Source organism: Dromaius novaehollandiae, chromosome 8 (genome assembly GCF_036370855.1).
Source record: "Dromaius novaehollandiae isolate bDroNov1 chromosome 8, bDroNov1.hap1, whole genome shotgun sequence".
Taxonomy (NCBI): Eukaryota; Metazoa; Chordata; class Aves; order Casuariiformes; family Dromaiidae; genus Dromaius; species Dromaius novaehollandiae.
In genome coordinates, this window is record NC_088105.1 from 24,320,650 (window position 1) to 24,338,206 (window position 17,557).

Sequence of the window (17,557 nt, forward strand, 5' to 3'; positions counted from 1 at the left end):
AATACTTTGAGACAGTAGAGAACTTAAATTTATATAACAGTAGGAAAATTCATAAAAAATAATTAGAAACATCTGCCATTTCAATACATATGGTTAACAAAGTGCAAGACAAAAATAAGTGAAGGAAACATGCAGAAAATACTACATACTACGTAGAAATTAAGAGGAAAACAATTGAACTGTATAGTTTGGAATATGCTTGTGAATACATGCAGGATACAGATGCAACTAGTTCAGTTTTTAAAGTGTGTTTACCTGGACAATTTTATATACCTTAAACTGACAGTAAATTAATTCAAGCAAATGCAACAGCAGCTTGAATGAAGGCAGACAAATGCTAAAGAAATTAAAATGTTACAAGTCCATAAATAGTAGTATTTTTTACAGAAAGAGTTACAAAAATGGAAGACCATCTGTAGGGCTTATACCTCCCTCACCTTTCTTTCACACCCAAGGTCATATGGCTCAAGAATCAAATTGGAGTTAAAGAAACCAATTGCTACATGCACAGCAGCTGCTGCCCTGACTGCCATTGAGGTACTTCCCATCACATAGAAACACATCAAAAAGCACAGTTTAATATTAGTGCTGGCTGCTAACCTGAAAAATAGAAAAACAATAGTGAATGCTACTCAGACCGCCATTCTTTTTCCTACATTTAAAAATTGTTCTTATAATTTCTAACATCTATTAGAATTAATTTAAAGCATGAAAATACATTCACTCCCTCTCTTGTACAAAATCCTAGTACACATGAATACCAACTTCTAGAGAAAATGCCAACTTTAAAGAACTAACGATTATCAATTGTTTCTGTATCTTAGCATGTTCCACCAGGAGACAGATTTCAAGAAAGGAGTTTACCCCCAAAGACAAAACGACTGACATGCACCATGTACTTGGTAATGGATATTCATTTTATATGAAAAGTACACATACAAAGTGAGAAGGAAAAAAAGGAAAATTTAGGTATTACTTTGTAAAGCGGCTCAGTTCAGATATGATCCCTTATCATATAACTTGAAAAAGATGTATAGCCAGAAGTGATTACTTTTTTCTACCCTGAAAACTGAAAAATACTTCATTTGACTCAGACTAACTGGTGTGAGAAAAGAACTAGAGAAAGACAATAACAAACCCTGCAATAAGCTATTTCGGTCTTATGTTACAAAGGACTGTATCTGTTTAAAATTGCAGTTTCACGTTTTCACCTCTTCATGAGGGAAACAAACCCCAGAAGCTTGAAGAATATCATTAAATAATAGGTTAAGTTTTAATAACAAAATTTAAATAAACTGTCTTCCTGAGGATCTCTCAACTCTGAGTATATAATTATCATCATCTGAGAATGATAACTTTTAACATCCAATTATCCTCAGCCTAAAACACCAGCTTCATATAAGCTTATTTATAAGCAATAAACAAACTCAAATATTGAAGAAAACATGCTTCCATTAAAGGAGATTGCAGAGTCCTAAATGGGCAGCAGTTCAAGAATGCTACACTAGTAGTCAGGCATGTACGATTTACAGTACTTCTACTTTTCTACTGCTGCCACTAACTTTAGAACATGTCTTACAAAAAGTCATTGCCGATTTTAAAATATTCTGTAGATTGGTAGTGTGCTTACTTTGGTGCTTTCAACATCAGTCTTTGAAACCCTGCCTTCAACCTGACTGACTTCAATAACCTTTTGCCACAATTTGCTTGGCTGTATTTTTCCTCCTCCAGCCCATTGTGCACAATTAGTTCCTCACAAACTCCAGAGAAGTTGTCAGCAGCATATATCTTTATGAATTGAGAGGATAAAAACATACTTTTGTCTTTTGTTTTTAAGAAGAGATGACACTTATTTCTCATCTTTTCCCCTGCAATTTTAGCCTACATGATTTGAAAAATAGGGAGATAATAATCTTGTCATGTCACACACAGATCTATCTATAGAGGAATCCTCCTCTTAACACACTCTCACCTTCGTTGTTTTGCAAAGTCTTCCCATATAAAAATAAACACATCAAGTAAAGTAATAGGGGGTTTTATACATCTTCCTTGTAAAAGGTGGTAGGTCATACAGTCAATTTGCATTTCTCCTACGTTCTCAAGGCAAGCTCTGGAAAGGTTTCGATTTATGTCACTTAAAAAAACAGGTGATAATATACATCACAATAGTGCAACAGCAATTTAAACCTCACATCTAATAATCCAAGTGACATGAACAGTTTAGATCATGAATCTATCATAACAGAGGTTACATTCCTCTTACTGTGGAAAAGAAATAAGAAAGGTAGCAGAAGAACAGAACTAGGCAATTTTTTTCCATTTATCTGTGGACTGGGGTAAAGTTTCATCTTCACACTCTATTGTAGAATAGGGAGCTTTAAACACTTAGAATCACCAAAAAATCGCCTTGGTTATTCTAAGGGGAATGTTGCACCCCAACAGCACAAGAAATAAAATCTTCCAAATTCTAATGACTCCGTTAGGCAAAGCCATAATTTGTCATTGGGTACAGGAAGGAAGAGAAAGAACCAATAATTGTGAAAATGAGTTCAACACCATGAGAACTTGCAAAACATATAATCACTTTGTTACCTCAAGATTTGTTATTTCTGCACCCCACTTACTGCCATTTTTTTCCCCCCAAAGTGAGCCTAGTCCTCTGAGGCACAGTATCAATCTTGTACCTAGTATTCGAAGTCCTCAGAGATATTTTAATAGAACTCGTGTGGCCATTAAGAGATACTGTTACTGCAGATATTAAATTCAAATATTCAAATGATTCACAGTTATTGTACTATTCAGAAACTAATATATTCATACTGAACCGTAACACCTCATACAGCTCATGCTCTTCATCTTCATTTTCTTTATGAACAGCAACGTTATTTGAACAGTTAGCTCAGGGGGAAAATAAGTCTTAATTTGTCTGTTTATAGGGTGATTCAGTTCTAAGTCTGGTCTCCAAACTTGAGCAGAGTAAGTTTTCTTTCAGTCTCAAATTTGGTCCCATCTACGTCTGTTGTATACTCACTTTCTTCCACTTAGTTACAGAAATAACAAAGACTCAAGATTTTTTCAAAACTAACTCTTGTCCCAAGCATGTAAAAAGGCTTAACAAACCTCTGAAAGCTAGCAAACAAAATTATGGTAATATCCCCACATACACATAGTGTACTGCTATAAAGCCTTACTTAACACTGTTCTCAACCTTTGAGATCAAACTAAATGAAACAACATTTTCTGTGCAGGATGTCCATAACAATCCTGTATTTTCAATGCTTTTTCAGACACACAGGTTGTTATTATGTCACATGCAACATATTGGGAGACCTTCTGCTGGAAGGATGCAAAGCTAGAAAAGAATTGCCATAGAGAGTGCACAGAGTATTCATGATCTATATATTCATTCATCTGTAGCAAATATTGACTTGCATGGTCCCTAGCTCAAGATAACATACACTGAGAGCAAATCTCTGCCTGTAAACCAGCACTACAGGGTGGGGGGGGAAGGAGCTTGTTCCTGCCCCCAGACTATTCCCTGATGGATGCCAGTACGAACCTTTATATGGCCACAGCAAGAACTGGACTGGGAAACTGATCTGGCTGAAAACTAATTGGGGGGGGGGGGGGGGGGGGAAACTATGCACACACACAACGAAACAAGGCCAGCGATCTGTTCACTGTATAGCTGCACAACTGTAAAGCAACACAAGGGGGAATGAAGCGTAGGAACAGAAACTTTCTCCACAGCAGAAGCAGCTAACAGTCTAACACGTTCTTTGAACAGCCGCCTCAAGTCAGTACTTCCAGTTAATGTGTACAGCATAGACAAACTAACAAGTACTTTTCATCCTAAATTCACATCACAGATCCACCTTGCACCCTGGTGATCTACAACAATAAAACAATCTGAACGTACCTTTGGACAGTTTTCAAAATGCATTCCTTAAAGTCCCCAGTTTCAAAAGCAAACTGGAATGCTGAGGATATATCAAACCATACTGTTAATGTTCTTTCCCATTTCACTAGAAAGTTTGCATTTGGGGCTTAAAAACCAGCCCTGAAGAGCTTCATATTGTATATTTTTCTGCTTTTAGTCATTAACTCTCAATTTATGCTCAAAGCTTACATGAAGATATATATATATATCAGTACACAATAGCTATGCACCACATTTATTTACAAGTCTATATCAAGTTATTTCAAAAAAGATTCACTTTGAATTTTACTTGTAGCATACCAAAATAAGTCTAATTACACTTTATAACAATAAATGCTTCTGCATGAAGTTTCTGGAGAATCTGAATCACATACATTTTCTCTATTGTAGCACTTTGCACATAAAGTGCATCTTTTCAAATGATTCCCAAATACAGTTTGCACAACCGTATCTGTTCACGTATTTTGCTTCCTCCTCTGGGAGAAAACGGAAAACAACTACCTTAAAATGAAAACCTGACTATAAACTGGATAGCTGACTACAGTGTGTTTACTTTTCTTTCCTATGCACATTTACATGCTCAGAGCATTACTGAAAATATTTGATCAAACACTATTTCCAAATCCATTAAATAAGTTGCACTTACTTTTAGCTCTCATTCCTTTCAATAACCTATTTTAACAGTCTAATAAATTTGAGTATGCAGAAGGGATATTGCACATGGATGATGGTTGTGTACATGTATGATTTTTGAAATTTCAAAAAACACTGTAACGTACAATGCCTTTATTTAATCCTTTAATTATTAACCTTTATGAGATATCAGAAAAAGCATATCAACCCTTACATTTTGAGCACTGAACAACAGTCACTGGGTTTAATGCCCAACACTAATTCAGAAGGCTACTACTGCTGCTGCTGAGTTCATTTATAATCTGCATAAAGAGTTCTCCTTTCTGACCTGATCTGCTTGCAAGCATTTCTGTAATACTAACAGACAGAGCCTCACATCATTGTTGTGCTTTATCTTAGTGCTTCAACACAATATATTAGCACCCTTGGTATTGCAGACTTGGTTATTCTTTCTCATGGCTATAGATCTACCACCTTTTATCTTTTTTGGGACACTAATAATTGCAGAAAGCAGGTGGAAGGCTCTCCTCCTTGTTCTTTCCAACATAAATAGGAAAGCCACTGGTTCTGTTAATTTTCAGGTTAACATATTTAATTTTAATAGTAATTTAAAATCCATAACCCCTGCTATGATGTTGTGGGAGAGCAAGCTTTTGAAAATCCTCATCAGAAACATCAGTTCGCTCTAGCACCTTACCAATGTTTAACACTGCAGCCATAGAACAGTTATGTTTCTGATTCAAGCTCTTTGGTCTATACTTATTTAGAGAACAAGTCAGAAATTCTCTATCCTTTAAAACCCAACACATTTCCAGTGGAAGGAAATAATGCTTTAAGAAGTCCTCAGGACTTGGAGGCAAAAAAAGCCCATTTGTTCATGCCCACATTAAGCATACCAGCATAGCCCAGTTTTCATATTTACTTAACTGGCCAGAGCCAGTTTTCTCAGGGTCCTGCCATATATTTGCACTTCTTTATGGCCTTTTCCCCCCACACCCCTCCAACCCCCCAAAAGAGAAAAGTCTGCATATCTTTCCTCTCCTAGCCCATCCCTTCCCAAAAATCTTTTTTTTTATTCAGTACCAGTGACTTAATCTCCATTTCTGATCAGTCTGTAACACCAGCCCACAATACATAATAAAATGAACACCTCTGCTTCTTCCCAGAGTATCCCTCAACCCTTGGCAGGGGTTTAAAAACACCTACAAAACCACTTCCTGAACTCTCCTTTGAGCTATCCCTTGCTAAAATGCCCCCTCCGCGCCCCAAGCAAGCAGCTGAGCTGCTGACCTTCTTCTAGTCCTACTTCCTCCCCCAGTGGCCCCGCAGCCTCCTCCCACATCCGTGTCACTTATTTTGTTACATGGTTTCTCCTGTAAGCTCTTTGAGGACAGAGACTCTTTGTAAAACAAAGCCCGGTGCAACAGGATCCTGACCCAGGATGGGGATTCCCAGGTACTACATTAACAGAAGCAATTTTTTATAGTAATAGAGGCCTTTAGTACAGATACAGTTGTCCTAGCAAAACTACACCTATGCTAATATCCCTTATTTTTCCCCTGGGTAGCCCAGCAGAAATCACAGAAAAACTTCACTGGCAAAAGCAGAGTTTTGCCATCATGTTGCACGCATCCACTCCAGAAGTGCTCTGTACACCACTGTAGCAGCAAACAGGAACTACAACCAAATCAGCATAATTGTACCATACAGTATAGGAACTTGCATCTATATTTTATATCAAGCTAAATAAAAACAATCAAATTACCACTACCTATTTGTCCAGCAACAGAGCCACAGTAACCAATCATATGAACTCTCAATTCACTCCATTTGTGAAGCTAAATGCATTAGCTTGATTTTCAGCCTTGTTACCCATGTTACCGCAGCAAAAGAATTCCCAGCAGAGCTGATCCATTTAGCTAAGCTTAAGTTTGCAACTGTACATTGCGCTGTTCGTATTAATGTCTGTTCACCACAGAACTCAGCCACGTCCTCCACACCAACTGCAGAAGTGCAAAAGTAGCGCTAACAAGGTCAAAGGATGCCGTGAGAACATGTGTTTGACACAATCACAAGTTTTTTCAAGTTTCTGGAAGGCATCCCACAAAGCACCACAACAAGAATCCACAGAGCAGAGTTTTTCTCCATAGGATGTACATCCACACTGCCATGTAAATAATTCAAACAACCACCAAACTGTCAGATACAATAAATGACAAGTTATCAACTATAAAATGGCAGTAACAAAAGCAGTGCAAGCTTGTGTCACTGTGACATAATTATATTGCTGCATTTCAAATAAACTAATCGGCTATAACGTTACTGTATGGACATGCCCCGAGTGTTTTGTTAACCATCAGCACTACTAGTTTCTGTTTCAATGCAGTATTTCTGAATCATATCTTGAAGCAACAGAAGTTATGGACCCTACAATAAAAATTTATGTTTGAAAGAAGTTATTGCAGCACTGAAGAGGAAAAAAGCTACTTTGCTTGTGCTAGGAATTGTGGGCCTAGTTTTCAGAAAGAGAAAAACAAACATTAATAATTAAAGCTTTAAAGTACAACACACATGCCTTGGCCATGCTGAAGAGCAACTATCTCATCAGAGGAGCTTCAGTTCAGTCTGTGCCCATGCCCATTCACTTAATGTATCAAGGTAGGGAAAGTGATCAAACAATCAATTTGTACCAATTGTACCAGTAATTTCTGGAAAAAAAAGCATCAAGAAAGGGGAGAGTGAGACCATGGTGCTGCACACAATCCACCATAAGGCTTTATGACTCTGAACCTAAGTAGAGGCCAAGTAATATCTTAGTCTCTAATTCAGCAAAGCTCTGAGACACTGAAGGAAAAGATTCCTAATCCCATCATTAATCCCTTAAACCACCCTTCCCCAATGTAAAGGACATGTTTATCCAGTAGTTCTACTGCAGTTTTTAAATTACATTATAATGAATGACGATTCACAGCATAATACTGTTTCAGAAGACCTATTAAACATACTGTAACTAAATATACTTTTCTATTCCCCATCACTAATAACTTATCTTGAGCCAAAATAACAGATCTGGGTCACTGAAGAAGACCCCTACTCCAAGAAAGAAAATTCAGTCAAATGAATTACATGCAAGTCCATACAATGTTAACAGGCAGACTAACAGCATTCAAAAGAAGCCCTCCCCCCCTCAAAACCCACCTACCTAAAGGTATTTTAAGGGTTGTTTATGTTCCACTGAGAACAGGATGTATTCAAATTTTTACTAGAGGACTGTTTAAAGAGTAATGTATAATCCAAAGATGGAAATAAAAAGAGGCACTTCCCTAAGTCCACTGGTTCTGAAAGTATTTGTAGAGATGCGAAGCATCTCAAGCAGCTGTACACACACTTTCCTTTCTAAACTACAAAAGAATGGTTTAGGACATTCACTTGAATGTGATACTTCCTCGTTCTGAAGGAACAGGAGTAATTCAAAATTGAGAGTAATCTGTCCTAGCTGAACAGTATTTGAAGGTAGCCTTACTGCTGAATATTCAGCCTAATTACAATGTCTGTTCAAAACAGATTAATTAGGTTACTTGTACCTTTTTAAGGTGTCCTTAGACACTTGACCACAGCTAATAATAAATACCCAGTACTTTTTAATCTCTAAAAAAGCAAGCACCATTATCTCTATTCTACAGATGGGGAAACAGACATGAGTAAGAAAAGTCATCTCTGTAATGTCACCTAGCCAAGAGTAGAACAGCCAGGAATGAAATACAGGTCTTCGAAGTCCCATCTAGCAGTCTAACCCAACATAGCAAGCTGCAAGTGCCAAATTTTGTATACATATATAAAGAGCAGAGTCTTCTGAAGCTCAAAGGTGTGATGTATATCATGCAGACTAGTAAGAATTTGAGCATTTTTCAGTCATACCCATTTTATGACTATTCTTGTGCCAGATATGAAATGGAAGAATAAGACAAAGATGGTAAAGCCAACAGTCAGCTCTACAGAATGTGCCAGCAAGTAAGCATAAACTGAACTTTACATATATTTCAGTTGTGGTACTGTTCATTACTACTTGAAACAGTAAAATAAGTTAGTAATGGCCTTTAAACATGATTCTACTATGAAGTTTGTCTCAAAGATCCCCAACTACAGTATCTTAGCAAATTAGATGACTGTAGCTTCTATTAAAATAAAAATTAAAAAACACCCTTTATTCTGACCAAACCAGAAGTAAAAGACATTTTTGCAAATATTTTGCAACGTTAGAAAGACATAGTTGTGATCCAATTTGAAAAACATATTTAAGCTGGAGTCTTTCATATTTCAATTTGAAGCAAATGAGGCTCCATTACTTATTAGGTTAAGCTGTGAAGTAACTATAGGTAAATCCTTCATCTTGAAGAAGGACTTTCATTTTAACAGGACAAATAGTGTAATTTTTCTTTTTTTTTTTTTTTTAAGTTAGACAAAAATTGTTTAGGGAGTTCAGTTTTGAATTAATACTTTTTAAAAATAAATCCTGTCATATTAATGGGAAAAGGTCTAAAGATTAAAATGTTTACACTGCTGTCTAGAAAAAAGTAATACAGGACATTGAGAAGAACCATCATTTTCACATACACACTGGTTTCATTTAAATAGCCTAAGTAATGATTTCTGTAATCCAGGCCTTATCAATTTATTATGCTGATGCCTATGAAGATTCATCACTCAAGAAAGCACAAGTTTTTTTTAAAAAGGCTTAAAAAAGTGACACCTTATTTCATACAAAACTGATGAACGTTAAATAAGGCATCCATGAAACAAAACAATCTACAGCATCATAAATTAAAATTTAATTCTATGAAGAAACAGAGTTGCCACTTAGACCAGGAAGCAAAGAGTTAAAGGTTATCCAATTAAGCTGAAAGCAAGCACCTGAGAGACTAGTTTACCTGCTGGACAGAGCTCTAGAGGATGCAACCAAGCTAAGAGAAGGATAGCAAAATTTTGGAAGGAAAGGTAACATCAGCAATGCAGGTTCATACCCAAGCTCCTACAAATGAAGCAGTACTGTACAACAGAGGGAAAGAGTTCCTGAAGGTAAAAAGGTAAGCTGACTTCCTATAAAATTTCAATTATTGGTAATCAGGTATTTTGCTGGTGAAGCTACTAGGAAAAAAAACAACTAAAAACACAGTTTGTTTACCACCAAGTTTATTTCATACTATCCATTTGATAGCTACTGAGGAGTAAGTGTTGCATTTCCAGCCTTGAACAAACTTGCACCAAAACTTGTTTAGAAGCAAGAGATACTTCCCACATTCTACTAACTGTCTGCAAACTGTTTAAGTAGAAAAATGAAGAAAGTGTTCTGTAGGAAAGCAGGAAAGAAAAGCTTCTAACAAATTATTTTCCAGTTGAGATGATTTTTTAAAAAAGAAACTGCTTTATCAGATATAAAGTCATTTTTAAAAGAAATAAAATTGTGAGGAGAAGTGAGAATCATTTATTTAAGGCCTGTTTGATAAAAAGAAAGTTCAGTTTGAAACAAGTAAATCTGTCACATCTGTTTTACCACTTTCTTCTTAGCAGTTAGTTATTTTACCCTTTTGTTTTTCATATTTTCACAAAACTGACTTCTTATCCTGTTAGTTGGTAGTTGTGGAAGTTCACCAACCCTTAGACCAGGAGAGTCCAATTGATTCTTGAGCACTGAGCCACTTAATTTGATCTAAGACCTAAGCCACATCCTAACTGTGCAAGAAGCCTAACAGTCAACTACTTGCAACACACCAGCACATGTAGGGTTATCATAACCAAACGCCTGCAGAACACATGGTAACAATAAGCAATATGTTATATTAATAACTGAATGATACCCATATTAGAATCAATGTCAGGATCAAGCTTAGGATTAAAACTGAGTTTAGCTTGTTTTCAGTAGGTTGTCTTGGCTTATCAAAACAGCTAAATCACACGTAGTTCATGATCTAGACCAACCCAACTGTGTGAGGCTTTCGGTTTTCACTGTAGTGTTAGATGGATCCATGCCTCTTACAGCTTCCTTTCTTCTCTGTGTAAGGTTGCAATATGCAAGTAAAAAGCCCATTTGAAATATAAACAGTTTTAGTCTCCTTTAGTCTGAGGAAGGTTTCTCCTGAAGCAACATGAGTGAAACAGCATATCTCAGATGTGGTCACCTTTATTTTGGGAACGCTAACACTAAACTAGCATTTATATATAGGTATACAAAGTGTAATTAGTTTTGAAGAATTCTCAAGGAAAATGATACTGAGGCCTCTTCATCCCACAGCTACTATAAGCCATTGCAAACAAAATGACACCTCCAAAGTGGTTCTTCCTGATACAAAAGCTCCTCTAAATATACTGAAAAGGTAGCAGTTTGCAAAGTTTAAACCCTACTGTGACTTCCTTGTTAATTTAGTGACCTTTTTGTATTGCCTTGAAGAGCTGCACCTATTGATACAGAAGTTACTATAGATAATGCAAAAGACACTGAACACAAAGGAGCTAATCCATAAAGAAAACATGACTTCTGTCAAATTAATCCTAAAACTCCTTTCATTCATTCATGTACTTCTACATAAATTCTGCCTCCATTTAGCACTACCATAGTTACTCATTCACACAGCTCACCACTTCAAACAGGTTTGCCAGCTTATATATCATTGTATCAAGTTTGTATTAACATAGTGATTCTTCCTAGACACTTACCAGCCACTGATTAAAGTTGAGCGTTTTAGATGGATTCCTAGCCTTCAGCCATCTCATGCACTACAACAGTAAGTGCTTCTTCTGTATTGTGCCTCCTTTCCCTTTATTAATCAAGTGAGCACATCACTAACATATTTAAAATTAAAGAATGTCACAGTATTTATGAAGTACAATTTCTCCTTTTTTAAACATGTCTTTCTGATTTCCATTCAAACATTAAATTCAATACTTTCCATTTATGGACTTCTTACTTTAGCTAAGTGTCCAACTAATAAGTTCAGAGACGTGTTCTCTGCCTGGTTAACCATAACAACTTGCACGGACTCAGTACTGTATATTTAAAAAGACAACAACAAACAAAAACAAGAAAACAAGCTTTCTTTTAGACAAAGAAGCAGAGGAGCTAACAGATTAAGCTAACGTTTAAAGAGAAGAGTGCAAAAGTGAATCTCCCAAATTGTACCTAACCCTGCAGCTGACAAGCGGAAAACTAACAGTTGCACAGGCCACAGAAACTAGCGACGGAGCTTGAATCAGACACCGCCGGAGCTTTCAGGACGTTTTACAGGTTATTTGCAGCCGCAGGCCCCTCGCCGTGTGACACACAGCGTTTGCTAGACCCTTTTTTTCTGTCCGCAGGCTTCGCCTCCGAGGCCTGCGCGAAGGCAGCCAGCACCGCTCCGGCTCCCTTGCGGGGGGGGAAGGGGGGGCGCGCCCGCCCGGGCCGCCGGCGCCGCTGCCGGGGAGCCCCGCGAGCCGCCGGGCACCGCAGGGGCGGGGGGAGGCCGCGCCCCCAGCCCCGCTGCCCCGGCGCCGCGGAGGGCGAGCGGAGCCGGCCGCGGCGGCAGCACGGCCCGGGGCGGGTGGGCCCGCCGGAGGGAGTCGGCCGCGGCGGCATCTCCGCGGGGGGAAGGAGGGCGGGAGGCGGCGAGCCGAGAGCAGACAAAAGCGGGTCGCGGCCGGCGGCGGGGTGGGGCTGCGACCGGGCGGGCGGCGGCGCCTCGGCTCCCGGGGGAGAGCGGCGGGAAGAGCCGGGGGCGGGGGGGGCGAAGCGGCGTCCCCGCCCCGCCGCGCCCCCGGCCCGGCCCGGCCCGGCCCAGCGTGGGGGGGGGCCGCGGCGCGGCGAGCAGGGGCGGCGGGGCGCGGCACGGCGGGAGGAAGGCGGCGGCGGCTCCATCCTCCCCGCGGGGGAGGCGGCGGCGGGAGCGGCGCGCGGCCGCCACTTACCTGGAGCTCGGTGAAGAGGATCTCCCGCTCGGCCGCGTTGGACGCCATTGCGCTGGGGTTTGAAGTCCGCACCTGGAGGCTGCCGCCGCCGCCGCCGCCGGGGAGGGGAGCGCGGGAGGCGGGCCCGCAACTAAGGGCGCATCGGGGGCGGGGGGAGCGCTCCGTGCTCGGGCAGGCCGGGGGGCGCGGGAGGGGCCGCCGCCCCCTCGCCTCTCATGGGCCGCCCGCGCCCCGCGTCCCCGCCCCGCCTCGGCGCTCGGCCCTGGCCGCGCTCGGCCGCCGCGGCTGCTGCTGCTGCGGCCACCGCCGATGTCGCACCATTTGGTTGTCACCCTGTCGCAAAAGCGCCGCTGCTTTGCGGCGCCCAGAGCACGTGACGGGGCGGGCGGAGGAGCAGGTTCCTCGGAGACGGCCGGCTGCCCGCCCGCGCGCGCCGGCCCTGCCCCGCCCCCACCGCACCCCGCTCGCGGGGCAGAGCGGGACGGCGCGGGCGCGCGGCCGACCGTTGGTGTGGGGGGGAGGGAGAGGGTCGCCCCAGCCCGCCGCCCACGGGCGCCTCGCCGCCGTCCCCTCGCCTCGCCCCCAGTTCTGCCGGCAGCCCCTCCTGTTTCCCTGCCCCTCCCGGGAAGCCCCGGGAGCCCCGTCGTTTGCCCCTGCGGTGGCGGTGGCGGGGGGAAGCCCGGGGCGTCCAGCCTCGCTGGGGCTCAGCTGCGCCGGCCCTAGAAGGCGTAACGCATTCTGGTTCTGGCCGCTTTGGGCCGAGGCGGCTTGCTCAGGGAGGAGAGGCCCTGCTTGCCCCATGCACCCGGCGAGAGGGCAGCCACCTGCCGCCCTGGGGACCGGGAGCAGTGGCCCAGGAGGTTGTGGTGAGTGGGGGCTCTGGCTGCCGTTTGTATGAGTTTAAATTAAAGGGTTAAATACAAGTGTGCGGGGTGCTCGATGAGTTTGGGGGTTGGTACTGCTCTGCAGAGCAGGGCTTCGAGGGCTTCAAAGTCCACGTGTTTGGGAAGGAAGGGTATCTCTTCCCTCTTAGTGGCATGCAGAGCTAATGTCGGTGTGTTTTTCAGCTGTCCGCAAGCATGTACTTTCTGCGGCCTAGTCTATATGCACACGTGCACTCTCATTCCACCTTCACTTCATATGTTACTTTGGGCTAAGTAATTGAACTCATGCAAAACGCTGTGTGGAAACAATTAAAACTGGTTTTTATCTGTGCAGGTTGTGTCAGACTTGCACAAGCAGAGATTTTTGATAGATTTGTCATTGTGCAGCATTTGTTCCATTCATGCTACTGCATCTTTGTGTTGCTGTAGGGCAAATGTAGTCTACTTGCTCTAGAGCTGCAAGTTAAATTTTGGAGGGTTTTTTTTGAGGGGAAAGGTAATGAAAGAAGTAAACACTCTGTTACCACTGCTATTGCTAGATTGCACAGCCTCTGCTAGCAAATTCAGAACACTTTAAGTGTGCTCATACTTCCATTGTTGAGCACCAAAGTCTGAAGTACTGTCTATCATGTAGCGCAAAACAAGCTTATGGACATATTCACACAGTTAATTTTGTATAAAATAAATGTTAAGATTGTTCTACAGTAGCAATGTGCCTCTTTACAGGAATGAAACTTTTTCATAGTCTTAGGCCTAAATAACTACATTGATATAATTCAGAAGCTTGCACATACACAAATTTACATATAGGCTTTGTCCACTTGAAGCCAATGGCTTTCATTTCTGTTCCAGATGGCTGGATAAGTGCAGGTTGGGGGCGGGGTAGGAGGGCAGGAAGTAGAAAGGAGGAAGACTGCTTACCAGTTGTCCAGCAGTCACTATTTTACAAAGAGTATCCAAAGTTTGTTAGTTTTGGATAACATAGCTTAAATGCAAGAATTTAACTACTGTTCACTACTGAACTAGTAAATGACAGATATTTGACACAGCCATTGAGAAAATGTATTAGACATTACAAATAAAGATATACTGTCCTAGGCAATGCTAAATTGAATCAGGAACTGGCTTAGCATTTGGGTAAAACAGTTGAGGTATCCTCCTGTGGTGAATGTAAATTCCCCAAATGCTGTTTGAGTTTTTAAGCGGTTTTCACCTACCATACAACTTGAAGAATTTCACCTACCATACTTGAAGAGTGCTAACTTAGAAGGTTATGTAGGTCACTTTTCTGAGTCTGTGAAAGTCAGATAAATGTCTTTATGTGATCAAGAGCTCCAAAGTACATGACTCTTACCTTAAAAGCTATAGAGAGGGAGAATGTCGGGGCTAGTTCAGATGACAGTGACTCCCAGAAGACCCCACTCAATTGTGGAAAAGGCTGTGTGTGGAAGTCGTCCTTATTCTGGCTTCACCAAATTCTTCTTGCTCAATTTTTCACATAGCCGGAGTTTCAGATTATCCAGTGAAATCTGTGCCAGCACAGCTTTGCTGTCAGTTATCTGAAGTAGTCTTAGTTTGGCAGCCACAAGTCAGGAGGCACTAGCTGGCTTTACTTTTGGAGCACAACACATTTTTGGGCAGATTGTAGAAGAAGGCAGAGGGGTAAGGAAAGATATATAAGCAATAATTTTTCATTTTGAGCATGGATAGAGTGATGCCAAACTGTATTTAAAATTCATTTGAGCTAGTTTTGAGAACAGATATTTAAGGGTATGGACAAGAAATCAGAAATGACTGAATTACTGTGACTTAAAGAGTCCCTGCTTGTTGGCATGTATATGGTAATGGTGTGCACCATTATTGCAGCTCATCTACTAGTCTGCTCCCATTGTGAAGGAGGAGGAGTCAATGTGCTGGTGTGCATGCCTCATGAGATGTGCTCCGAAGGAAAAAAGATAGCATGCCAAAGAAAAACTGTAGATGTGTGAGTGGATGTCAACAGTTAGTGAAGCTCTGGGATTCTTTCTAAAACAAGCAGCTGACTTCAGCTCATGCTTACCTAGTCTGTCCATTAAGTGTAACCTAAACACACTGTTATCCCTGTCAAGACAAAACCTATAAGCTTTTCTGCTTCTCCGTGTTCCTAATGTTCTTTACACACCTCGGAAGGACAAAGTCCTAGGTTCTCTGATAGGAGTGTATTGTTACAGGAATCAAAAGAGAAGCTGATTTTTAAAAAACAACATTATCTTAGCTAAATCTCTGATATTTAAATCATTCCTCCTCCAGATTCTGGAAAACAGAAGGCAGTGCTGGAAAACTATAGCTCTACATTTAAGTATTGTGACAGTGAATTACTGGGCAAGAGAGAACATTCCAAGTGAGTCTCAAAATAGAAGGCAGTTAAGTAAGTAAGTCCATGAATTTAGCATTATATGGAATCTTGAGTTCAGCCCTTGTCTTAAAATATCTGAATGCTATTTTCTTCAGTCCTTATTCTGTTAACTCATTCCCTACACTCAATTAATGTTCTAGAAAAGTAAAATGAGTTAAAGGGATGTCAGTATTACTAAGATGCCTTTGATTATTTCTTTTCTTCAGATCGTGTTATCAAAGTCTTTGTGTCAAAGAGCTAGAAAAATAAACAGATGTGATTTCCATTGTTCTAGGTAGTGCAAAACACCCCTCAGGAATCCTTAGGCACATTACTAAACTTTTTCGAAAGATATCCAGGAAGTATCATAGCAAAATCTAGGATATTTTTTAGAATAGGTCTAACTGGTTGTATGTATTGTCTGAAGAAGAACATGACTCGATTAGGTGATGCATATAGAAATAAGGATTAAAGACATGTGAAGAACATTGGACAGCTGTTACATTATTTTCTTTACTACTAGCAAGACTCTACCGCACAAAAAGTAGGATTTTATTTAAGCTGCTGGTTAATCTTGCTTGCTTGAATTTGTGATGTTTTCTAGAGGGACAAGAGTATATAGCCATGCTTAGGTGGGAGCTGAATGAAACTCTTAGAAAGGGAGAAAAACAGATGCAATTTTACTTGCACTATGCTAGTGGGTGAGTGGAGACAGAGCACTACTAGGCCAGCCCACTCCTTTTTTAGGTACAGAACAAGCTCTACTAATTAGTGAGTATTCTGGTGAGGTGGGGGAAAAGATAAGTTAATTTTTCAAGTGATGATACCTGTTGAAGGAAATACTTTTTTCTCGTGTGTTTTTTTTTTTTTTAAAGACTTGTAAAGGAGGAATGCTAAAATTCACTGTTAAAGCCTACTTTAGGATAGCATTTTCTTTAAGTCCTTTTGCTTAGGAATAAAGACAAGTATGTAAAGGAAATGCTGTCCCAACATCAGTTAAAAAAAAAATTCAATTTTCAATGATGTCAGCATTTGTTCTTCCTGATTTCTGGTTACAGTAGTGTTCTATTCCCGTAGTTGTCCTTCTAGGTTGGATCCTCTGAAGAGCCTATGAAATCATGGAGCAATCAGGCACAGGAAAAACAGATGGCAGAATATATGCATCTTTGCCTTTTTATTTCTATATTTCAGTCTTCAGATGTTGAAAAATAGTATATTAATGAAGAATAACACTTTTTGCCTTCCTGTTTTCCCTCTCAAATCATTGTGGGGATAGGAGAATGCTCTGCTCTAAAGAGCTTGCAATTCTAATTCTTGCAGTAAATTTAGAAGGAAGATGTCTAGGTCAGGTTATGATTTGAGGTAAAAGAAGACACTCATATAATAATCTTTTTTAGACCAGCAGCTAGTTGGTGTTTATTAAAGAAAATGCCAAACAGGAAAAAATGAAATGCTTGGATGATTTTTTGGATGTGTTTAGCTTGAGAATGTTGTTTCTTTTATTGAAAACTTGCTTCTTTCAAAATATCTCATAAAAGCTAATGTGAATGAAAGAAGGGTAGTTTCTTAAAGGGTATTCTATGTAAAAAGTGTTCCTGAGAGCGCATGAGAGCTCTGAGGCTGTTGCTGATGTGCCACTGACAATGCAGAGAACAAGATGATGACGTCGTGAAACAGAAAACTAAAATAACTACATAAGTTTGTTTAATTTGTGGAGTGCCTGCAAATTTTGCCTAGTTTTAAACTATTCCTTTATTACTCTCTTAATTACATGACTAATCTTACAAC

General features: G+C 40.6%; 1 protein-coding gene across 2 annotated transcripts in view; it reads right to left on the reverse strand.

Annotated features, from left to right (window-relative positions):
- The window catches only part of PKN2 (protein kinase N2), a 57,349-nt gene extending 44,455 nt beyond the window's left edge, over positions 1-12,894 (reverse strand). The window contains exon 1 of one of the 2 annotated variants that reach the window (XM_064515958.1): positions 12,512-12,894. In XM_064515958.1, coding sequence (XP_064372028.1) covers positions 12,512-12,559 — 48 coding nt within the window. In that variant the 5' untranslated portion in view covers positions 12,560-12,894. The remainder of the gene's footprint in view (positions 1-12,511) is intronic. The other variant, XM_064515959.1, reaches the window with a different exon arrangement.
- Positions 12,895-17,557: the final 4,663 nt, after the last annotated feature.